This window comes from Rhamphochromis sp. 'chilingali' (assembly GCF_963969265.1).
Source record: "Rhamphochromis sp. 'chilingali' genome assembly, chromosome: 20".
Taxonomy (NCBI): Eukaryota; Metazoa; Chordata; class Actinopteri; order Cichliformes; family Cichlidae; genus Rhamphochromis; species Rhamphochromis sp. 'chilingali'.
The window spans coordinates 11,579,546-11,604,073 of NC_137947.1; the positions used below are offsets into that span (position 1 = coordinate 11,579,546).

The 24,528-nt window shown below is 43.9% G+C and overlaps 1 protein-coding gene across 14 annotated transcripts in view; it reads left to right on the forward strand.

Moving 5' to 3' along the window:
• Nucleotides 1-24,528, forward strand: part of tacc2 (transforming, acidic coiled-coil containing protein 2) — a 44,563-nt gene that overhangs the window by 6,546 nt on the left and 13,489 nt on the right. For 11 of the 14 annotated variants that reach the window (XM_080868249.1, XM_080868256.1, XM_080868258.1 and 8 more), the window contains exons 1-4: nucleotides 1,489-7,281; nucleotides 7,935-8,573; nucleotides 12,177-12,455; nucleotides 23,572-23,678. In XM_080868249.1, coding sequence (XP_080724375.1) covers nucleotides 1,700-7,281; nucleotides 7,935-8,573; nucleotides 12,177-12,455; nucleotides 23,572-23,678 — 6,607 coding nt within the window. In that variant the 5' untranslated portion in view covers nucleotides 1,489-1,699. Of the gene's footprint in view, nucleotides 1-1,486; nucleotides 7,282-7,934; nucleotides 8,574-12,176; nucleotides 12,456-23,571; nucleotides 23,679-24,528 lie in introns of those variants that run through there. The other 3 variants (XM_080868255.1, XM_080868253.1, XM_080868254.1) reach the window with 3 other exon arrangements.

Genomic DNA, 24,528 nt, shown 5'->3' on the forward strand with positions numbered 1-24,528 from the left:
GCGTGATGGGTATGATTGCTGTGGCTCTGCAGCAATCACGCCTTAACATGGTCTGATGTGGTCAGTGTTGCCTGCTTTTATCTAAACTTAAATGCACTAATTCTTCTGATGCTTTGATGTCTTCTGTCAACCAGAAGTATAAGTATCATTGCTTGATGTGAATTTGTAAAAATGTACAGGTAAAACAAGTGAAAAGCTTTGAATAACTAGAAATATCAAAACTTCAGAAAGGACAAATCATTTGAAAAAGCAGAGTTCCTGCTTTGTTGCGTAGTAAAACTGGACACCTGCACACAGTTTAGTCTGTTTTGCTTCTCCACCCTTTAGCAGAGACTGCCAAGTGAACATGTGAGGACAGACGCTGTGTTTACAAGGATCTGGCAGAGTCTTTATGCAGAAGTCATGTGTGACTGTGTTAACCAATCCCTCGTAGTGATCCTCGGTGATATTCCTACTCGCTTTATCGGAACTTCTTTAGAAAAGAATGCGTTAAAATAACGAAACTTGAACGGACTATGCTATGACGATTATAGCTTAATAATGATGGTTATTCTCTGTAGTCAGACAGCGTGAAAGATTAAAATGGTCCCTCATTTTCCTTTAATGCAGGTAATGTTTTAGCAGTGACTCAGCAGGTGCAGATGAATGGCATTAAAGTAGCACGAATGCTAAATTATTTAGGCTATAAAACTGTTTCCAATAACCCAGAAACTACCCATCACTGTAATCAGGATGAATGACTTGACACTATTTCTCATTATATATAATCAAACTAATGTATGATGAGACTACAGTAAATAATTTATAGTTCCAATAAGAAATTAAATCATTTTAATTAGATGATAAATTTCGCTAGGCTTTTAAGCTTTTGATACACACTGAAAATAAGAAAATCATACCAAAAAACTGAGATGCTGAAGGCGTGTTGCAGCAGGGTTTGAAATAGGTGAGTAAAACTGCACAAATGCTACTTACTGCAATGAATTTTGGAGTGCATGTCCATTAACATCCGTCTTGTATTCTTATAAACGGCTGATATTATTTCTTGTAAGAGAATCTGTATCTTAGAAAAGGCATCCCGGGTGCAGTTGTGTGTCATCTGTGCATGTCACAGAGTGCTGTGTCAGAGCATGGCCTTCTACTGGGCAGCTGTTTCTGTGTACTCCTAACTCTGTCACCCTACCCTTGCCTCAGGCCTCACGGCTGCGACCCACTTGTCGCAGATGTCCAGCTCTTAACTCAGCCTGCTGCCACACCTTACCCGGGTAACAGACCCCTGGCCCCTTCCCCATCCACATTCTTAGACCGGGAACTCCAAGAGGCCTTCCAAGAATGTGAAGAACAACTGGTGTCACTGGGCATAGTCACTCCCACTCAGCCTTGCAGCCCCGAGCCCGGGACGTGGTGCAATGAAGGGAATACAACCGGAAAAGTGATGGCTAACAAGTCCAGTGAGTCATCGTCTCCACCTCCAATCGTTGTCCAGCTAGGACATAGCAACGGGGGCCATGGAAACAGGAATGCACATGGAAACAGTGAGACAGCAGACAGTCAGAAGGATACAGTTGTGTTTAGTTTTAGGGATTACATACTAGGCACTGTGAATAATGATGGGACAGCAGAGACTGAAAACCTGAAAGCAGAAAAAGAAATTAAGACAGATGAAGAGAAGGAAGCACCCACGCAAATACAATTAGAAATGCCAACATATTCAGCTGGAGAACAACCAAAACAGGCTGTGTTTAGTGATCATACAAACGATCTAAGACAGGGAAATGCTAATTCCAGTGCATCTGTGGGGGGGAGTAGCACTGTAGACTCTGATGTAGTGATTAGGAAGAAAGACACGGAGGCAAAGACAGACAAAGAAGAAAATCTAAGTGATGATTTCAGTGCTGGTGTTTGTTTTGAAACAAAGGTAGGTAATTCAGCTATGGAAACATCAGAGCGTAGCCCTCGTTTAAGGGATAGAGACGCATTACCAGAGCTGCAATCAAAAGGACAGACAGGAGCAGGCAAGCACACTGTGGAGCAGGAATCAGACCCATACAAGCAGAGTTCAGCTGGTGATAAACAGGCCGCCCAGAACAAAGAGGCAAAGAAAAAGAGACACAGGAAAAAGAAAAAGATGGAGAAAAGCCCAGAAACTGGGCAGGAGGCACGCACAGCAGTGCAATCTGAAAATGAAGTCATAAATGCTGGAAATCCCACCGATTCACCTTCAGGTCCTGTGATTTGTGGGCAACACCCTGACAACAGGCTTGATTACAAGGAGCAGCTTGAAGGAAAACCCACATCCAGCTCCCTACTATCATCTCCTCATAGCAGTCAGGATCATCTTACTCCCTCAGCCTGTTCACCTGCACCCATGCGGGCTCTTTTGCAGAAGCCTCATCAATCAGACAACCATAATGATCCCCTAAGCAGCATAAATAAAAGCTCCAATGAAAGCCTGCAGTGGGGGCAACATGTAACCGGAGGTGAAACCAGCAACCAAAATATACCCATGACACATGTCCAAAATACAGCGATCAATCAAGCTGCTTCTAGTGATAAGAGATCAGATACACAAACATGCCAGGCTTCAGTTACAGAAGCAAAAATACTCACACCCGAGAATCACGTCCCACTCTCCAACAGCCGAACTTGTGTGGGAGAGAGTTGCATGGAGAGCGTCCTTGAAGAGGCTTTAGCGGTGGTTACTGCGTTGCCACTGACAACACCCACACTGCCAGAAGTGATAGAAAGCGAGGGAGAGGGAGAAAGCGTGAGGTGTGATTTAGTGGAGAGAGTAGCTGCTAGAGCAGTTGCAGAGAGTGAGGAAGGAGTAGAGGAGAGAGGGACAGAAAAGTGCCTCATTTCTGCAGACGGAGAGAGGGACGAAGTCCTGGGCAGCCCTTCTCGGCTCGCGTTAATCTGTTCCCAGGCAAAATGCTCACTTGCATTGTCAGCCAAAGAGGGACCGGCTGCAGCTGAGGAAAGCTGCACCAGCAAAATGCCACACAACTCGGCCGAGAGCGAAATCAAGGCACCGAGAGAGGCGACCGCTCGGAGTTCGCGCAGAGAGCTGTCACCGGCCGAAGAGGGAGATGCAGAAAAGGAGCCACAGTGCTTAGAGGCTTTTATCAATACTTCTCCCCTTGGGCTACTTACTGGTTCTGATTGTCAGGATCACATTGCCGCGGGATCAAAGAGAGAAGGAGAGGGAGGAGGAGAGGAGGTGGTAGAGAAAGGAGGGCTGGTGAGAGAGCACAGTTCATTCAGCCAGCCAGAAGGCTCTGCTAGTGGGCTGTCATCTGCTCAGACTGAAAGGTGTCCGCCCACCGATGTTGCCGAGTCACAGCTGAAATCACAGAGCTGGAGGGAGTCGATCGCTACCATCACTGAGAGCATCTGCACCGAAGAGGAGCGTCTCTGTCGACCCCGCCGGGAGCACCGTGGCGCAACAATTTCACCTCTCCTCCTTGACGCTGAGCAGAGCTACAGTAAAACAAGCGGAGGCAGACGGGCCGATCTCGATCAGAAGTTAGTGTCAGAGGAAGGGCTGGCTCTGGGACGCACTTTCGAGGAGTCATCCGTCACAGAGACAAACTACAGTCGAGTCTTCCCGTCTTTAACCTCACGCCAGCATTTGATCACTTCAGAGCAAATCCCAGTTAAGCAACAAGCGAGCAACAATCAACAGGTTCAGCCTAGTAGCACAACAGAAGCAGAGACAGTCGAAAGTGCAGCCAAGCTTCAAGTCGAAGCCTATAGCCAGAGCAACAGTGGTAGCACCGCTATGTCTGAAGTCGGTGTGTATCTATGTGGCAGGAGTGGAGGTAACAGAGTTCACTTCATGGATGCAGAGAAGGAAATGGGCAGTTCCTCCGTGGATCTCAAGACCATGCCGGTGCCAGCCCTGGACTGTGCGTCTTTACCCCCGCTGACTGTTCACGAGCAGTTGCGTCATCCTGTTTTTGAGGCCAGCTATACTTTCACAGACTTTCTCAACTCAAAGAAGCCAGACATCCCTATGAATCCAGCTCCTACCAAGGATGAAGCAGCTGCGTTTTCAGAGACACAGAAAGATGTCTGTTTGGCTAAAGGGGACACGAGGACTAAAGAAACAAAGGAGAACATTGCCACAGATCAATCACATAGTGACAGTTTGAAGACAAACACTGTAGATTCACAGTCGGTGAACAGCTCACAACAGCTTCCACGTCCTGCTGAGGAGACTCAGACTGGTAATAAAGGGTGCTTTGATGTTTTACAACCACCAGGAAGTGCCATCTCTGAGTCAAATCATCTGACATTTGAACTGGTCACAGCAAAGGCAGAGGCGGAGACACAGAAAGATGCTGCAATTGTGTGTTTGCCCAAGGAGGAGGAGGAGATTAAGAAGGTGGTGGCAGAGTCTAAAGGTACAGCTGACATTGACCAGCCTCAGGAATCACCTTTAAGTGCTACTCCTGTCATTCTTGAAGAAAACAAAGGGAACCAGCATAACTGTGCACCTTTAAGTGGTGTTGACACAAGTTCAACATCTGAACCTGTGACCTTGACTTGCGCAGCTCCTCTGCAGATGAAGCATTGTGACCCAGCTGATCAGCCTGTTATGCAATTAGGTGAAAAACCTCCTAACGAGCCAGTTAACCCAGATATTACGAAGGCTGGGGAAGGGCCCAAGTCCCCCACCGGCTCTGCCGATCCCACAAAGGACGCGTGGGTGACTTCAGAAGTGACGGCGTCTGACGAGTCAAGCACGTTTATCGGGCAGTGTGTCAGTAATCCTGCTTTTGAGCTGCAGCCTCCTGGCCCAATGTTGAGTCACCTAGAGTTCGTTACCGACTCTGATGCATCTGTCTCTGAAAAGGCATATAACTGCAGTGCTGATGGTGACAGCAGCAGTGACTCCAGAGAGGTGGATGCCCATAAGAGCCGAGAAGTGACACACACTTCATTAGCACAGCATGCTGAGATCGGCGATGTCTATGTTAACGCTAATGAGGTCTTGCCAAAATTGGAGAATTTAAATTTTGATACTAAAGAGTCTGCTGCTACCAGTAATGTAAATAGTCAGTTATCACAAGAGGAAAATCCGATTCCACCTCAGCCTCCCAGCGATGCAGTGACAAGAAATAAACCTGCTAATGTAATTCCTCTATCTCAAACAGTGCCAGACTCTGCTGGCATTAAACCTATTATTTGTGAAGCCTCCATTAGGGATGACATCACAAATGTCAGCTACCCATTTAACTCCGACCTGCCCGCCAACGAGGTTTATGATACAATTAAAGGGGACAATGTGAAAGAAAACCACACAATGGGAGATCAGACCGCCATGTTGTTTGAAGAGCAAAAGAAACAAGCTAAAGAGGCAGCAATGGATAATCAAAAGGAAGCAGCAGACAGCAGCAAGCAACAGACAGGAAAGACAGGCACAATGCCACAACAGAATAATGAAGCAGATAAAGAGACTATAGAAGAAATTGGAGCCCTGCAGCCACCACACGCATATATGGGACAAAAGAGTGAATTGTCATTAAAGGATGTGAAGAAGGAAAAAGAAATAAAGAACACTTTTGAATCCAAAAGCGAGACTGAAACTTGTTCCTCATCTCCCAGCAGATTTCCGGGATCATCCGAGGACGTGCTGCGTGCTGACTTAGAGTCTAGTAGCGAACCTCTGACTGTTTATGATTCCAGTTTGCGCCAAATTCCGACAGCAGCGCTGGAATGCAGCTCTGACTCTGCACCAGATTTGGGTGCAGCTCTTGGCCAATCACAGTCCACACCAGATCCAAATTGTTTTGCTCAGCAACAGGAGCACCATCAACAGTATCTGGGATCCAGACATCCCACAGAGGCAATGTCAGGTGGCTGTCTAGAGGGGGGAGAAAAGGCTAACGATCAGACCCAGACACTGGTTAAGGGAGTAAAAGGAGCCCCAGAGGAAGGAGACAGCTCTGCTGGGGATATTTGTCAGTCAGGAAGCAAGGATGAGTTAGCAGGTGATGCCAGCATGAGCAATGAAGGAGTGATAAAGTCAGTGAAAGGCGAGGATGCTTCACTAGAGGTTCATAGGTTGCCATCTTCCCTTGATTCAAATGAAATTGATGGGAGAAATGCTTCACCTGATGCAGGGATAGCAGCGGGTTACTCTCATGTAAGTGAGACAAGTCAGGAGACAGATGAGAATGAAAGCCCAGGGTTAGAGGGGTCAGGTAGAGATTTAATGCCAGACACTGGGTTTGTGAGTGATCTGAGTGATAAAGATCAGCAAAAATGTGATCTATCAGCTGTCTGTCAAGAGCAGAGTAGAAAATCCGAGCTGTCAGAGAATCTGGTTGTATCTGTTGAGCCTGTTTCACAGGAACACGAAAGCTCATCTTTTCATATTCCCATTTTAACTAAAGATAGCACAGCTAGTGATGCTATTCATGCAGATTTTTCACCAAGTACAAACCAGGCTGGTGAAATTTCTATGCACACATGCAGCTCTCTGCCAGATCCTGCCGCGCATCCAGAAACTGGAGGAGAGGATTTCAGTGCTGCTGTGGCTCTAAAAAGCACCGGTAGTGAAAGCGTTGCGTGTGAAAGTCAGGATACAGTGTCCAGGCCTCATGGGCTGCAAAGGCCCAATAAAACCTCAGCCACACAAAACAGCCCAATAGAACAAACACCCATAAAAGGGCCTGATGTTGAGGAGATGACAAAGGAAGATAAAGAAGCCTTGGATGAAGGGAATGTTAGCGAGCAGGGTGAGGAACAAAATTGGATAAAAGTCATAGATGGTGGGGCTTTGGGAAAGCAGGGGGTTGTGCATTTAGCAGGAAGTGATAAAGAAATGGGCTCGGGATCAATCACCGTTTTAGGCAACTCCCAAAGTGGGGAGGCACAGATTAGCACGGAGGTTGCTGTTTGTCACTCTGATGGCAACACCGGTCCTTGTAAGGCAAGGGAAAGTGACAGTGATGCAACAGAAAAAATGACTGCGGACGTGGACACAGGCCCATCTGTTGTTTCATCAAAATGCCTAGAAGATTTCGAAACTCTTACCCACTCAGAGAAACCACAAGATGTGGTGCCACTGTCAAAGCCCCCAGATGACACTGTGGTTAAACCCACTGCTGCTGCCTCTCGGTGCGAATCAGAATCACTCGATAGAGCTCCAGCCCGCCGCCCTCCTGCTGAACAAGTAGAAGCTGCTGAAGCAGACACAAACTGGATAAAAGCGCTCAGGGAAGCTGCATCCCATTCTCAAAGCGAACAAGTGAACCCAGTGGATGCCTTAAGGTAAACGAAAGAGCGTGTGCTTATTTAAAATGATCATATGAGCCAAATATGTTAGGAACTGCAGATCAGAGCAGCGCAGTCAGAACCTCACAGTGATACAGATGTATCATGTTGCATGTTAAAGCTCAGCGTGAAAAGGCAAAGAAAATAGAAAGAGGAAAGGAACGAATTATGAACTGGACAAACAGCTACATTTTTTTTTTGTGTCTTTTACCAAAGATTTCTGGCATTTTGTTCCCCTAACTTAGCATTCAAGTAGCACCATGTTCAAGGCTTGTTTGAAGGGATATTACAGAGAGCAGTGTGACAATGAATATGAATGAGGAGGTAAACACAGAGCTGCACTTTGTATTAACTCGAGCTCGGGTCAGATGACTGTGCCTGTTGGAGTCTAATGGAAGTAATGCAGCCCTTTATATTCAAAGAGTGACATCAGCCGTGACATCGTCCCTGGTCCCCGGGGCAAGAATGAGCCTTTCTTACACAAAACACACTGCTCAACACAATACAACAACATACCTAGAGCACTTCACCCACACACATCCTCTTGCTCACACACACATTTTTGATTTGTGAGTAATTCCTTGAGCATGTGCTATAAACTAAACAACAAACCCCCCACCTCTTCTCTTCTTCTGTTGTTTTTTTCTCAGACCCTTTCCATCTCTGGAGTCTCCTCAACAAGAGTTTCTCACTCCGACTGAGGAGATAGCAGCTCCCGTGAGACAGGAGAAGACCCCACCACCAGAACTAGCAGCGGAGGAGACAGCAGAGATCCCACCTGTGAATCTTGTGAAGAAGCCAGTAGACCTTCCCAGACCTTTAAAAAAGGCAGGAGATCTCCTAGAATCAGCACATGAGATAGCAGAGCTTTCCAAACCACCGCAGAGTATAAAAGTAGAAGAAGAAGAAACGACAAAGGCAGAGCTTCCAGAAGCAGCCAAGAAAGAAGAAGAAGAGCATCCAGATGAGGTTCAAGAACCAAAAAGGAAGCAAGTTACTTCAACAGAAGTAGTGAATGAGGAACAGGCAAGAGAAAGGACAGATGAGATCCCAGAACCAACAGCTAATGATAATGAGCTCGTAGAACCAGCAAAGTATGAAGAACAAGAAACAACAAAGCCGACTACAGAGTCCCCACAGTCAGAGGAGAAGCCGGTCAGCGAGCTGCCAGTGGAGCTAGTGGAAAAACCTTTAGACATCCAGCCCGTGGAGCCAGCTGAAGTCCTAGCTGAGGAAACTGCAGCAACAGAGGCTGTTCAGGATCCGGCTGCAGAGCTACGGGACAGTGGGTGAGTGTTTTTACTGTCTGTATCACATGCTTGTCATATTTTTGAATTGATGCCCACAGTTTCCAGTGGAAACACATTTCACCGCTTTAAGTAAAACAGCCAACTAATGTTTCCTTAGAAACTCCTTTAACCAACAGACTCGCTCTTCTTCACACCGCATTCGGGGTCTGGATTCAAGAAAAGACGTCCATTTAACCCCCAGCTGATCTGAAGTTTTTGTGGTTTAGTGATTTCCCAACTGGAGATCATTTATAATTCAAACAAAGGAGATTTTGTCATAACATTTCCTTTGTACTGATCTATCAGATGCATTTCATTGGAGCGAAGATGTGTGTAAAATAGGGAGCTTTGGGGGACATGTGCTTTACAGGTCAGCTGTGCGTGCCACACATTTAAAACTGATTTCCGTGTGCTTGGAAAACAACCTTGGTGGATTTGTTTTGGCTTTCAGACACTTCAACGGTGTCTGGGTGACTGTTCTGTCTACAGAGGTTTAACAGTGCCTACGAACTAATACGAATCTCAGATGTATACTGATTTATATGTAGTTGTTGAAATTTCCAAGTTAAATAAGCGCTGTAAAGCAGTGTATCAGTCAGTGTTAATGTAAGCATTTCAGCAGCACAAGTTGGACTGACTAATTCCTTTAGCGAAAAGCCAGATTTCTCACTAGAATTAGGTAAAAGCACAATGCTTTTCCATTTACCTCTCCGTGGGATCCATCCCTTTCGGCCTATCTTCATTAACTCAAATTCCCTTATTTGTCACTGTCTCCGACCACATGCCGTGGAGCCATCCCACATGCCAGATTAGCACTTGCTGCCTGTCAGTCTCAACACTTGTCCCATCACTGCTGTTGGATCCACACAGCATTGTTCAGAGCAGGAAAAAGGAAGAATGTTATTTCCCTGAGGTTTCATCAAAAGATACAGTTACTGTTGCGTACATGTGCCACAGAAACAAACGTGACAGCATATGATATATGATATGATACGCGCGTGTGTGTGTGTGTCTGTGTGTACATTGTGTTTTTTTTCTCTCCGCCCCCGAAGGCTGTCCGAGCTGTCAGTCCTACTCAGTCTGTGCGGCTTTGTGAACTGAAGCTTGTAGTGGGAGGAATTTGGGCAGGCACTCAGCCCCACTGAAGTCATTTGCACAGACCAGACAGAGTGGAACAAAAGCCAGGGTTCAGAGAAACACTCGAGCATGTGCTGCGGTGCGAGTTTGTTTGACAGAGTTAGTCCGAGAGTCAAAGAGAGAGGAGAGGAGGACTGGGACGTGCGGTCATCGGCTCCGCTGTTTTGGAGTTCAGGTCATTTCCATCGCTTACTGTAATTACTGTAACCTCTGAAGTCGTGTGATGGCTGAAATCTGGGTGAGTTGACAAACAGTAGCTCTGGTAGTTTTATGTGTGCATGTGTGTGCGTGTTTGCGTACGTCCTTCCAGGTGGATGCAGCAGATGGTCTGTAGGTAACTAGTTCTAATTATGCTCTGCCTCTGCTGACCTCACCAGATGGGTGGAGGGGAGGGAAGAGCAGAGAGAGACGAAGGGAAGAGAAGGCTTTTCCAGAACTAAGTTGTGAAATGAAAGGTGCACCTCCTCCCATGTTAAAAGAAAAAACAGGTTAGAACACGTTATGCTTCCTTGGAAATCTCCTCAGTAATGGTAAAGATCAACACTAACAATCAAAGTTGTCCATAAATCCAGTCTAAATCATAGCTCTGTGATTTAATAAATGTTTTTGGGTCTTCCAGGAAACATTGAGGGCTCGTGACTGCATTACATAAAAGTATCATATAAATTTTTTTTTTCTAAAAAGCAGCACAGCTAGTTTTTTTCTGTTGAGGAACGCAGGAAAACAGCTGTGACTCTTTAGCCCAGAATGTGGGATATTTCTCAAAACAGAGGTAGGATGTCCTATAACCCACATTGTACTGTAAATAGATGTGTTGCCATGGTAATAGTAGGTTCATTTGCCTGTGCCGGCACAAGTGGAGTAAAAAAAAAAACCCACTTTCATGCCTGCCTAATAATACTTTAAGCTCAGCATTGGCTAATGATTATGAAACGCGCATTCGTGTGTTCTTAAACAGTCATCCTTATAAACACTCATTAAACACACTCTCTGGACTTTGTGTCTTGTTATTTCTTGTTGGTCGCTTTCAACTTGTGTGCGTGTGTTTGGCGTGAATGCTGTAGTTGGCAAAGTCATGAGCATGGGCGTTAGAGGATCGGTGCTTTTTTCTGAGAATTGTCATATCTGTGCTCTCTTTGAACTGCCCGTGAGGTGCCTTTGAGTAATGCGCACAGCTGAATTACTTACAGTAAACTCTGTATTGAGCAGACTCCAGGTGTTAATGCCAACAGTAGAACTAAGCTGTTTGATGTCTGGCTGTAAATGAGCACATGTGCTCCATCTAATTTGTTCATCCCACTCTGGAAGGAGAAGCCTCTGTTACTTCATGCACGTTGGATCTGGAGGCAGAACCTGGCTGGAAATCGCCAGCTGTTAACCTGAGCGGGTCAGCTGATATTAGCTACATTTAGAAGGCAGCGAGTCAGAAAATACAAAATGTTTTTGTCTTCATGCCCCCCAGGACTGCTTTTGTCCATCTTCGGAGGCAGCAGTGAGCTTTATGACACTTTTATGCTTCTATTTTCAAACTGCATGTGCCAAGTTGGCCGCAGATGCTGGCACATGTATAGCTTTGGCCTTCTGGTGTAAGTTTCTAATTGTGGGTAAAAAAAAAGAGAGGAATGGGACCAAATTAAAAACAGAAAAAAAATCTGATTTGAACTCAGAGAACATTAAAAATCATGTATGCAGTGGCCTTGCATCAATTAGAAAATTCCCTGCTTTGTAGTGGAATGATAATAACCACATTGTTAAATGTAACCTGTAACTTGCTGCGCCCTTAAGAAAAGCACACACCCTCATTAAATGCTATTAAGTTCAGGCTTTGCTGCGGAGAGAGAGGGCGAATAACTGAGCTCTGTTTCAGTCTGACACGAGCTGGCAGGGGCATTTAAAAAGTGCAGCTCAGCAGATGGTTGAGCGTAAGCACACGATACATGTGCTTTACTTTATGGAGGCATTGTGAAGCTCTATTTTCCAGAAGCGACTACTGGGATATTTTTAGCACTAAACAGGAGGCATGCCCCAAGTGGGGAACAGCTGCAAGGGCGTCCATCGCCTTGCCTGTCAGATTAGAAGAGCCTACCACTCCTGATAAGCAGGGCCTGGATCAGTGCCAAATCCACTCCACCAGGTGGCCGATGATGACAGAGCCGCACTCCCTCAAGTGGGCTACTTCTCCGTAGGGCAAGCATGGACTATCGTGTAAGGGGAGCGATGAGAGAGGTGACAAAACGTTCTTAGGATGGTTGGAGCGAGTCTTCTGTTTTTCAAGTCGCTGCTAGGTTTAAGTGATGGCACAGAACAGAGCGATCCTCCTTACATTTACTCTGCTCTGTGGTGAGTTTACTTCATGGGCCATTTGGATGGGAATTTGGAGAAAAACTGAGTGGGAACTCCAAATTTCCAAACTTGGCTTTCTTGTTTTGGTCTGTTTGTTGATGTTTTGTGTTCCCTCCCATGCAGGCCCTCCCTCGGTGACAAAGTAGAAAGCGGTCACCTGGCCCCCGCCTCTCCTCAACCACTACCCTCCGATCACCACCTCCTTCCTACTCACTTCCGAGACACCGCAGAGTTCCCTACCTCCGTCCCCACACTTCCAGAGGGTCACACACTTGAAGCCCTACCAACCCCGCCTGCGTCCCCCTGTCCTCCTCACCCAGCCCCTGCCTCCCCTCCTGCATCTTCTGCTGACCCCTGTGAGGATGTTTACCCCGCTTCTGCACCCTGCCATATCCCTTTAAGGTATGAACATGTGGCTGCTCCTGAACCTCTTCATCTTTTTGGCACTTGTAAAAAGGTGATGTGACTGTGTGTTCTCATTCAGTCCTTGACGTAGATTTGCTGACACTTGTCTCTTTAGCGTGCTTCACAAAAAGTAGTCTTCTCCTTATCCTGTTAACTGTCATTAGGTTCAGGTCAAATTACAGCATTAAACTGACATCTGGCACACTTGATTAACAAGTCTTGATTCTTAGAGGTACTAAACAGAAAACTAGTCAAAATCAATCATCTATCCTGTTCAAATATTCAAAGCTAAAGGACTATTTTAGCATTGTGGTTAATATTCTTATTATATTCTGTCTTCGCATATCTTTGTGTGCTTGAATATGTCTTTGGTGGCTGCACACTTTTTTCCAGTGAGAAGTAGACGCACATCAAAAAAGACACTATTATCCTTTGTACAAACCAAGAAAAAAAAGATAAAATGTGTTGTTTTTTCTTGTGATTGGGGAGAACTGGGTTATATTTTGTGTCTTCGGGCTAAGTTAAGCTAACTAGCTACAAGCTCCTGCTTCATATTTACTATGAAGGTGGCATCAGTCATATCTAATTGTCAGCAAGAAAGCATTAGGTGTGTTTGCTTAAATATTGATTTATTCCTATATGAAAAATTGTGACATATATTTCCTGACAGTGCTGGCCATATATAGATAAATGATACACAGCATTGTTGACATTTTCTATATAAAGAACCACAGCTATGTGAACACCCAGTCTCATTACACCACTGACAAAATTACAGTATACCATTGCTATGCATGTCCACCACATGGACTCAAAGAAAATAAGATTTGCAAAATGTGAACTTAGTGGTCATGGAAAGCCAAATGCATACTGTATAATTGTGGCTTGTTAATGGTGAAAATAGCAGAAACACCAAGACAAAATGTACCTATTGATGCTTAAACTTTCCGCAGTTTTTAGTATTGCAGTGCAGTCTAACCAAGTAGTCCTTTAATGTGGTATAGCACATATCTTGACCTTTAACTGGCTGTTTCAACTTAAGAAACATTATTTTTCTCACTGAATTACTTGACACTGTGATTACTATTTTTTTGTTTCAAGTATAGTTTATTCATTTAAACATTCCCCCGCAGCCGCTTTTGGCCTTTGCAACTGTATCATAGACTTTATTATATTAGAAGGAATGACTCAGCCACTTTCCCTGTTGCAGTGTCATTTACCACCAGCAGAGGGTTTGCAGAGTCCAGTCTTCATGTTGTGTTGCCAGACTGTGTCTGCACTCTGCCGTCTGGATGCTGCAGTAACCTGGAGCACACATGAATACACCTCAGCTCTCCTGTGCCGGATTATGCACATATGCTCAATTAGAGCAAATGACCAAACCTGTTTTCTGCACATTTGGTTGTGGCAGATGTAAACTGTGTGACTGTTCAGCTTTGTGAGCATACCCCTCACTAAGAGTTGATTTTGAGAATGCAAGGCGAGCATATTGATGCTACATTATTTATATCTGAGAGGCCTGTTAGATAGAACTGGAGAGGAGTGGAGCACCAGTGCGGCAACATTGACTGAATATTCTGATTGGATGCTCGAGTTTCCCATTTATCTGCACGCACAGCAACAGTGCCAGTGCGGCTGTATATATAAATTTAATCTGTAGATTGCGTTTTGAGTTATGTGCACTGCAAAAACACCTCTTAAACACAGGTTATTATAGTATTAGAGTGCATGTGCCACACCCTCTCTGCTCCTAGACATTAATTTGACTTATACACTGGGCAGTATTAAAACTATTTTTAATTGAAAATTGACCTTTATAGCTATGAGGTAATGAAAATGCCAATACGTCAAAAAACAAAAACAAACTTATATTTTGTCCCTTTTTCATAAATGACTCATTGATTTTCAAGAGTAATAATTATATCACATTGAGATGAATGCAACAGAGCCAAAACAAATATTCTGAATAATTAATCCGTTAAAGCCTCCCACACATCTTAGAGACATGCTTTTTTGTGTGAAGTAAGTTCCTGACAGCTGACGGGATTCTGGCAAAAGCCCTCAAAACAAAAGCTCCTCCCATGCTGTTACATTAATTGGCAATTCATGTATTTCAGAATATGGACAAAGCAAGATTATAGGATTTAAACAACTCACGCTCTTCTTTGAAATGTGTTTGTGGCAAATGTGTTCTCGCCGCTATTTTACGTGACCACATGACTGTAATCAGGATACTAGACTGATGGCTATCTCAGCTCCAATTTAACAGCTTCTTTTTCATTTTGAGGTGCTCCACTTACTCGCCTGCTCTCGTCTTTTACTTAAACAAAAAGAAATCCCACTGAATCTCAAGGTGTGGTGGAGGAGTGTACTGTAAGTGCCAACCCGAGGAGTCAGTCCCACAAGTGATTAATGGGAGGAATGCAGGTTTTTCTTGGCATATAAGAATTAAAGCTTGAGACTACTCTGCTCAGTCAGCAGCTCTAAGGCAGGAGGATCAGAGGAGCATGTGTCGTCATCTAAAGTCAAGATTCCTGTAAGATGTATCCTAGAACTTCTTGATTTAATGGAACGAAAGCATAGCTATTCCAGTCTCCCTGTACTTAGGAGTTACACTACAAACATGAACAAATGCGGAGTTAGTGTCCCATTTTCGATTATTGCCACAGCTTTGTCACTGGTAACATATTTGTCGGTGACCCCTCGTGCACAGTGGATGGGAGCGTTGTGACCCGGAGGTGAACACTCCAATCAGGAGGCGAACTCTCAGTACAGCTTTGATTTGCAGTGACCCAGTGACCCATGGAAGCAAAAAGCCCCCTACTGCTTACAGAGCCATGGATCGTTCTACAGCTCACTGCTGAGGGCCAAATTTTTGTGGTCTCTTATGAAGTTTTTTTTTTGGTGCCACATTATTCGATATATAATTGGTTTTGTTTGTTTTTTAACTTTGAGACTTTACTTGCTCTCAATGTGGACCCGCTACACTGAAGTTCCTTTCATAATGAAGCTTTCTACATCATAAAATTCTAGTTATGCTTTAAATGATTATTTTCCAACATGTCCTGCATTCTTCTAATCATATTTAATGCAGACAAAGCTGTATGTTGTGGATTTTTAATACACCTAAAGTTCATTTTGAAAGGACTTCAACAAGGCTATATATACATATGTATATTGTATATATGGATTGTGATGACCTGATTCTTCTTGAGTGGCGTTATGAATTTTTCAGATAAATCTGCCAGAGCTATATCTTCCAGTGCCTGAGTCTGCTGAATTTTTCATTTCTTTATTTTTTTCAGCGTGCAGTCGAAGCTCAAGTTTAAGGCCAGGCCCTTAAAGCTGCGACAAAAGGTGGATGTTTATGTCAGACATTCAATATGACAGGAACATGTACTCCACAAACAGCACTGCACTAGATACTACAGCCTGTATATGGAATCATCTAGAACTTGTATGTGCTGAAGTCTCAAAAGGAGTAGAAAAAGAATAGAAATAACATCTTCTTTTGTTTTTTTACTTAATTTCTCTGCACAGAGATTAGTTTCCATTTTCCAGATGTGCTAGGCTCTCTCCTTTTTTTGGTTTTACCTTGTGTGTCGACCATGTTCACCATGCTTCTGTCTTTGTGTAAAGCCTCTCCACTCTTCAGATGAAACATCACATATTATTCTAAGTGCAATAAAAGACCTAGTGAAGGTTCCACATAATGCCAGATGGGGAGACTTGTCTATACATGCTCCCACCCAGCACACCCAGTCTCCACCCACTTTCGTGTTGCCCCCCTTCCAAAGCATCCAATCTTGGGGGAACACTGGGCGATCAATATTTTTTAGAAGGGGTCTGTGTTGTGAGTTGTGGGTTTTGAGTTTGCTTGTCCCCTCGGGTCGTGGAATATCGATTGTCATGCCCGTCTCAGATCACATCGATATTCTTTGTGAAAATCAGGGTTAATGGACTCCCATGTTTACATGCAAACACTTCCCCCTTTCAAATGCTGTGTTAGGTTTTGGGGGCGGAATTGGAGATTCCCCATTTCATTGTGTTTTTTTTGTCCTCCCAGGCAAAGATAAGATACCTGATACCTCAATACAGCAACTCACTGTGACTACCAGTCCCTCGGGCTCATGTTATTGTAGTGAGTCCTCAATTCCTCACGTTCCCATGAGTCTACAATGGATTTATTCTTCTCATATTTCCAGTGCCTCTCTTTCCTATTGCTCATTGACAGTCAGTAGGAAATATATTGTTTCTACTCTTATTTCCATTCTTTGTATGTCACACAGAAATGCATTAAAAAAAATTTTTTCTTTGTTTTTATAATTTGTGTTTTTTTTCATAGAGGCACTGTTCGACTGTCTTCAAGGGAAGACTATAGTGGAGCTGAAGTTGAATAACACACATTCACACTCACGCATAGTTTCTCAGAGTCTATTGTTTACCCCGTGCATCACTCTGGTTGGCTAAGCCGAGTGCTGGAAGCTTCCATTGTGTGAAAAGGAGGCACAAAAATGACATTTTCACTATGCAGCTCATTGCACGAGTCAGAGGGACCCTGGCAGGAGAGAGCCAAATTTGCAAGGTGCTGGTAATGCGGGAGTGAGGGAAAAACAGAGTGAAGGGGAAAGCGTCTCTTAATCAGACTGGATTTGGGGGGAGAAACTGCTATTGTTTGGCTCCCCCATAGTTGCAGTAGCAGATGAAAAAAAGAAAAGAAAAGCTGCTTGTCTTTTTAAAGGCACAGGAGGCTGGTGTCAGGGGAGAGAGTGAAGGAAAGAGGGGGGAGGAGGCAGCGAGAGCAGCAACACCGCTCAGCGATCTCAGCAACCAAAGAGACAAGAGGCACCTCTGAGAGACTTGCATGAAAACAGGATTACACTTACATCCTTTTTGTTTTGCTTCATTCCCTCTTTTACATCCTGCTCTTGGATATTTTGTTCCCTCCTGTAGCTTTATTTAATGCCAGATGTGAAGCAGGAACATTCCCCGTCTGTAGAGGTGTAGAGGATCGGGGATGATGTGCATAAAGTGAGGAGCCCTTAATCATCCCGTGTTTTGCTCCTGATGCGAGAAGCTCGCTCATCCTCTGCACTGCAGCACTGTACGCTCAGCCAGCCTCCGGTACAGGCTCCCTGCCTGCCTGCTCTGCAAGGATCACCATCAAAAGGAGGAAGGAGTTTTGGGGGTAGCAGGTGGATGTGGAGGGTGGCCGGAGAACAGGAAGAGGCAGGGGGGGGCAGGGGTGCTGAGCTAGTTGAGGATGGGAGCCAACGAGTCCATGGAGCAAGGACAGAGTCCCTGTCCCTCTCAAGAACACATGTGAGTGAACTTAACTTTAACTCTTGCATCGCTGCTCAGTGTGGCGTCTGAAGATGTTCAGAGGTGTGATCAAACCCATTAACAAGGAGAACAACATCATAGATCCATTGAGAACTGAGGTGTACTGACATGTGGTGTGTTTGTTTTCTATGAATTCATGGCTTTGCCTTAGTCTTTCATGCCACACGAATGCTCAGTGTGCCGTCACTTGTGACTATAGGTGCATACAGGGCTGATTGTTGGTTATGTCACTGATACGGCTGAGAGATGAAGGCTGAAGACAATCCCTGTGGCTCACTTTTTTGTTTCCCTCCTCTGTTGTTGTTGTTTTTGAAACCTTCCCACTTCAGCCTATTAGCTCTTCCCTATGCATTCTGCCCACAAAACCTTTCCAGCCTGTAACGCTCCTGTGTAGCCAGCTGAGGATGCCAGTATTGTTTTGTTGTTTGCTATTGTGATGTCAACAAGGATGAGGAAATCGGAGCACGTGTGCATGCAAATGCACATCGTTTTGCCTGCGACTACAGTACGGATGAGACCTGGCTCAGCAGAGCCAGAATACAGTGCAGCAAGTACTGCTGGGAAGCTGGTGGGGTGATGTTTCGTTCTCTGGGAAGGAGGACGCGTCTGACGCGCTGGGAGTGGGACGTGGTGACTGTGTTGAAATAGAACACGCTGCATGTGTGTGTGGCTGCGTGTGTGGGGTGGGAGGGAGTTACCACGGGAATATCAGTGGATGAGAGAAAGGGAGTTAGAGGGAGCGAGACGGAGCAAGAGTGCTCCACTTTGCTTTGTTTTATTTATAACTCAGACACACTACTGCGCCCGGGGGAGCAACAGAGGAGAGAGATCAGGGAAATGGACTGAACGCTGGTGTTTGTGTGCTGTAGAAATTAAAGATTAATGGCATAATAAAGTCATTTTTCATCTTAAAGTCCTACAAAGTCTAGGCCTCGGAGGACTGGATACTTTTGTATTAATATTCACAACTCACTGCTGTGAGCTTTTATCACAGGCTAGCTGTAATAAAAGTCAGCAGCTATTTTTCTTAAAGGTGTGCAGAGCTTTCCCAACCATTAATAGTACGACTTCTACTTTACTCCATCAGTTGTGGAACACTGTTTAAGGCACTAATAAGAAGCTTTCACACATCAAAACATTATATGTTACTAATCGGAGTGTAAGAAAAAAGACCAAATTACTGACTTTTAGTTCTTTTCAGTCACATTTTATTTTAAAATGTAAAACAAGAGTCCAAGCTCTTTAATCATTAGTTATTATTAATCTCTGGTTCTCATGTCCTGTCTTTCTCCCTTCATCCTTAACTGATTATACCAGATGGCTGCTTCTTCCTGAGCCTGGTTCTGCTGGAGGTTTCTTCCTATTAAAAGGGAGTTTTTTCTTTCCACTGTCGCCAAGTACTTGCTCATAGGGTGCCGTCTGATTTTGGGGGTTTTCTGTCTATTACTGTAGTGTCGTTACCTTACAGTATAAATCATCTAGAGGTGACAGTTTTTGTGATTTGCTGCTATGTAAATAAAATTGAATTTAACTGAATGAGGACTGGGGCATTGTCTCTCGCCTACCTTTGCTTTCCAAGGTAGGAGAACGAACCAAGCATCTGATCTCATAATCCAAATGGAGAGAGATGTTGCAGCCCCCTACTTGCCGATCGCCTGCTTTACTGGCGTCAGCCTGGCCTGTTGCCTTTTAATGCGCCATCTGCTTACAGTCATTGGTCAGATTAGGCTAAGTGTGGTATTACTCATAAAGATTATCTTAGCCTGACATTCTATCTTAATGGCTTCCTTGTTCTGAGACTTTGGACAAATGACCCCAGATTACAGGTGATCGCTGATCAGAGTTGACGTCAGCCTGGATGGAGATGAGAGACGAAAACTTCAAACCATCTGCTGTTTGAGAGATTATTTTGATAGTGCAGGTTCAGTAATCATTTGCAGATGTCATAGTTGTTTGTTTTTTTTCCACTGTAAATCCTCTGCAGGCTGTTAATCCCATCCTAGAAACTGTGCACGTGCTTTTGTAAAATGAAAATAGGTTGTAGCGTACAGTGGCTATGATGCAATATTTCATATTCAGACTCATTCATCAGTAGGATAAATGTGTCGGAGCTCCCTCTGTTGGCCTCTGTAGTTAAACTATCTAGGACAGGCATAGTATGCCTCTATATTTCATTATGATGCCATATTTTCCTCTTCCTTCTCTGTTCCTAGTATAGATCAAAACACAGCGTTACCTTATTAGAAAAGACACTTTGTAAAAGTTGTGCCTTTTTCATTATCCATTTTCTTTGGTGATAATTATTTTGTCACTCATAATTGCTATGAAGCATCCAACAGATTAAGATAAAGATTATTGCTACTGCTACTTTACACTGTTCTTTCCCTTTTTGTTGGGGGGGGGAAGTAGGTTCTTTGTTGGCCAAAATGCTAAAAGCAAATCACAAATCTGCCCGATGCTGAAACCCGTGCAGAGCTGAGAGTGGAAAAAAAATCGCTGGATCAGGAGCAGAAAACAAAGATGTAATGAATTGTAGAGGTTTAGCTTTGGGGATGTATGACAGTCAAGATTTGATGGAGGGAGTGTGCAGCAGCTAATCCTTTAAGGCTAATCAAACAGCAGCTTGGAGACCATCAGCCTGCCTCTAGTCCTCCCTCCCTTCTTCTTTCCCCCCCCATCTCATTCCATGTCTCCTTATTTCTCTCTTTAGTGACAATGGCAGATTTACTCTTTTTGCAAAAAACGGACGATTGCTCGTCTCAATTTACAATTTAAAATTTATTCTTTTGAGCCGGATTCTGTTTTTGTGTCGGTTTTAACCCTGCTCCCCGTTTCTCCCGGCGGCTCTCCCTCCAGCGCTCTGAAAGCTGTTTAGACAGACTGCGTTGGATTCGGTTGGAAGCAGCGACACAGCTGGCTGTCTGAAAAGCAGCATCTTCCTGCCTCACGCTGCAGAGTTTCTGTCTCCAGGCAGTCATCTCAGCCTGCGAGAGGCTGCTATTAACTGCTGCTCTCTTTGTCTCCGCTCGTCCCCATATTCCCGACTGCTCTCCCACACCCTGCTCATCTTCTTTCTATGTTTCATCAGCTGCTATGTAGCACAGGAGCTGCTGCTGATATGGTTGCATGAACACAGTGGGCATTCCCCGGTGATTATTATTCATCTTATTAATTTCCATGATATCCACATTTAATTATATAAATTCTGTCGGTGTTTGATCGAATAGATGCCAGTGGAATAAATTAGAATAATGATGGCCAATAAGGACATTTACTGGATTAAGTAATAGAGCAAAAGTAAATAGAAATTGATCATGTTTTTCCTAATGAGCTTTGAACAAAAGGATGCTGATGCAACAGCTGCTTACCTCTGTGTAGATCTACAGTGTGCATTTATAGCATTTCACGTATCATAATATACTTCACTCAGTCAGCTGTGGGGGCCTTTTTAGGTTGTGTGTGTATTTTCAACAGCGTGGATCCAGACAGCTTTTTTTCTTCCGTATTCGTGGAACATATGGCGCGAGCAACCTCTAGTTACCATAGCAACACTGTGTTTGCAGTTGCATGAAAAATGCTATCCACAAGGACATAAACAGAGCTCTGAAATGAGCCCTAATTACTTTGTTATTGCCTTTTTGCTTTATTTGCATACATCTGGAAAGTAGAAGCTTTTGAGATTTTTTTTTTAATTTATAAACATTAACTAGGCGGCTAAATTTCTTTTTTATCAATGAATTAACTGAGTGGCTTTATTTTGTACAGTAAACCTAGATCGGTGGTCTGTAAGCTTATTTGCTCTTTGCATATTACTCCCTGTAAGTGGGTCCTTGTCCTTGAAACTGTCTGTGTCACTGCCTGCCTGACCACCTGAATGTACAAAGCAGTTACTAGTGACTGATCCAGATGGATTTGTAGGCATACCCGTCTTATCCTGCTGGGACACACTAGGCCCTCACAGAGATTACAGCTCTGTCTCACATCTAGACCATGTGCTGTCTCATCTGGCATCACAGCACCTTTGTAGAGTTAAGATAAAAAAAACAAGTATTAATTACGCCCACCTAATATTTGATATGCTGTTGGTGTATTAACATTCATGTTTTAGATGCATGCGATATTGTTACAGCAGTATCTGCTGTTGCTGTAATGTAATGCTACATTACTGCTAGCTTGCTTGGTTTCTATTATTGACCACATTGAAGGCTTAAGTGGTGTCCCATGTACCCTTCTCATTCATGGTACACATTTATTTCAGCCATTGAAAGCTTTGGAATTTGCCTGGGGGGTAAATCTCTGTGTGTCTTTGCTTGAAGAAAAGCAAAATTTGTTGAATTCAGGCAGGAATGGACAGTATGAATAGAAAAAGATTAAAGGGTGCTGTAACATATATTACATGCCAGTTGAAATGGTGTTATTGCAGTACAGTATAATATACAATCCAAGAGAATGAGGTTTAACTGGCTGGTGTGTTTTAGACCTGTGCAGTGTGGTTATAGCAAAGATTTTCAGGAAAAAAGGAGGAAGGGGTAGAGGGATGGAGGAGTGAGAGAGCGAGAGAGAGCGAGAGAGAATATAGTGTACTGCTGGAGGTGGGCTTCTGCAGGCGGTCGCATTTAGATTGGGAGACAGCATTTCCTACTGAACAGGAGTGGAGACAAACTGATATGGCTACAGATGACAAAGAAGAGCAGCATGAAAGGACTGTAGATTAGAGACAAAGAGATCTGGATACTAGACGACAGAGAGAAAGAGACAAGGCAGAGGGAAGGCTGCATCCAGGATCCTATCTGTGGGCTCCTACCTGTGTGTCAGGCAGTAGCTTTGGTGCGGAGAGGTGCAACCCACCAGCAACCATGGCAGTGAGTGCGTGGCAGGCTCTGTCTCCACTGCAGTGGGCTCGATGGGGCTGGGACACTCTGCTGGGTGGGGCAGGAGACGGGAACAGCCCAGACGCTGATCCGGCTCTGGGGCTCCTTCGCCGTCTCTCCTGGGGCTCACGTCATGACAGCATGATCAGGGCTGCCAGGGAACCGGTCAGACAGAGGTGAGACAGGATGGGGGACCGGAATCATATACCGTCAGATAATCCATTGATCAGCATAGCATTAAGCTGGGTAGCCAGGCTATGTTTCCAGCTTCGCTGCCACTTGTGTACTTGAGTGTGTTTTGCTGAGAATGATCAGATGTACAGACTTTATTTGCACGCAGAAAGCTTTAATTTCTCATTGTTTTAATTCAGGTGTTTCCGTATTTCCTGTGTATTTCCTGTATTTTATAGCTGTCATATCTCATCAAGGCTCTTGAGGCTTTCTGGTATATTTGAGTCTTAGTGTGTGCTGTGTAAGGTAATGCTTTGTCTCAGGCGTGTCGTTATCTGTCACCTCACTGCAGATTCAGCATTCTCATTGGAGCACCTAGAAATGAAAACATAAACTCATCATAGCCTGGAGCTTTTTAAATTTTTTAAACCATCACACATGACAGGAAATACTCTTACTGCCGTTCCCACATGATGTACTGCAAGCGTGTAATAAACTGTGTAGCCTCTGATTAAAAATACCTCCAACATACCGTGACATAAAGAATAACATTAGAGCTGCACGACTGGAAAATAATTCTGTCCTTCGTGATGATATTATCTTTCACCTTTTTCTTGAGATGGATGGATATTTATGTTAATGAGCCTGATATGGGTCGTTATAGTCCAGTGGGTATCGGCCTGCTTCACAGCACCTTTCACTTAATGTTTCCTCATCTTTTATTGTAGGAGCTCAGACTCTGATGGCGCTTTTGAGACCCCTGAATCTACAACTCCAGTGAAGGCTGTTTCTCCAGCTGAGCCTCAGATAAAGCAAACAACATCTGACGAGAAAGGTACAGCAGGACAATTATTTCATGACCTTTGCTTAGTTTTATACCGATTTAAGCTGTTTCACTATTGAAAAAGTGTTGTTACTGGATGGATTGTTACACCACCTAGTGGAATGAAGTTGTAATTTAAATCTGCCTTTTTTTTTTTTGCCGTGTCAGCCTACAGCGCTCAGAGCTACATCTCTGGGGACACTTTATTCTCTCTTTTATGTGTTTTTTTTTTTCATGCCTTTTTGTCCAGTTGGGACATTCATTGAATTATTTATAACACATCCATCTCTAGAGTTTAAAGTGTCACACAAAGACAATCACACAGCAGTTAAATTCTACCATAATCTACAGTACTGTGCAAAACTTCACCCCTCATTTCTTTATATTTTTCAGAAAAGCAGGAAATAGGCCCAGCAGTTTATTAAAATATGTGCAAATACAGATGGGAATAAATAAAGCTTTTACAATTCTACTGAGCTTAGTCAATATTTGGTATGACCATCTTTATTTTTCAACACAGCCTGAACTCTTAGCAAAGGTTTCGTGCTGAAAAATGAAGCTGTTGCCATTCAGATGCTTACCAGATGGTACTGTATGGTGGATCAAAATCTGACCATATTTTTCTGTATTCATAAATCCCATCAATTTTGACAAGATTATCAAGAAAAGGCTAAAACGCCTCCCCATAAAATGATAGGGTCTTCACTGTACTTTATTCTTTGGCAATCACCTTGCAAAAATATGATTTCATGCATGTATAACTGTATCTTTGGTATTTTTCACTGATTCGAAAAAAAAAACAAGCAAGAAAAAGCATGTTATGTTCGACTGAATGGTTGGATTAGTTAGACTCTAGAAATCT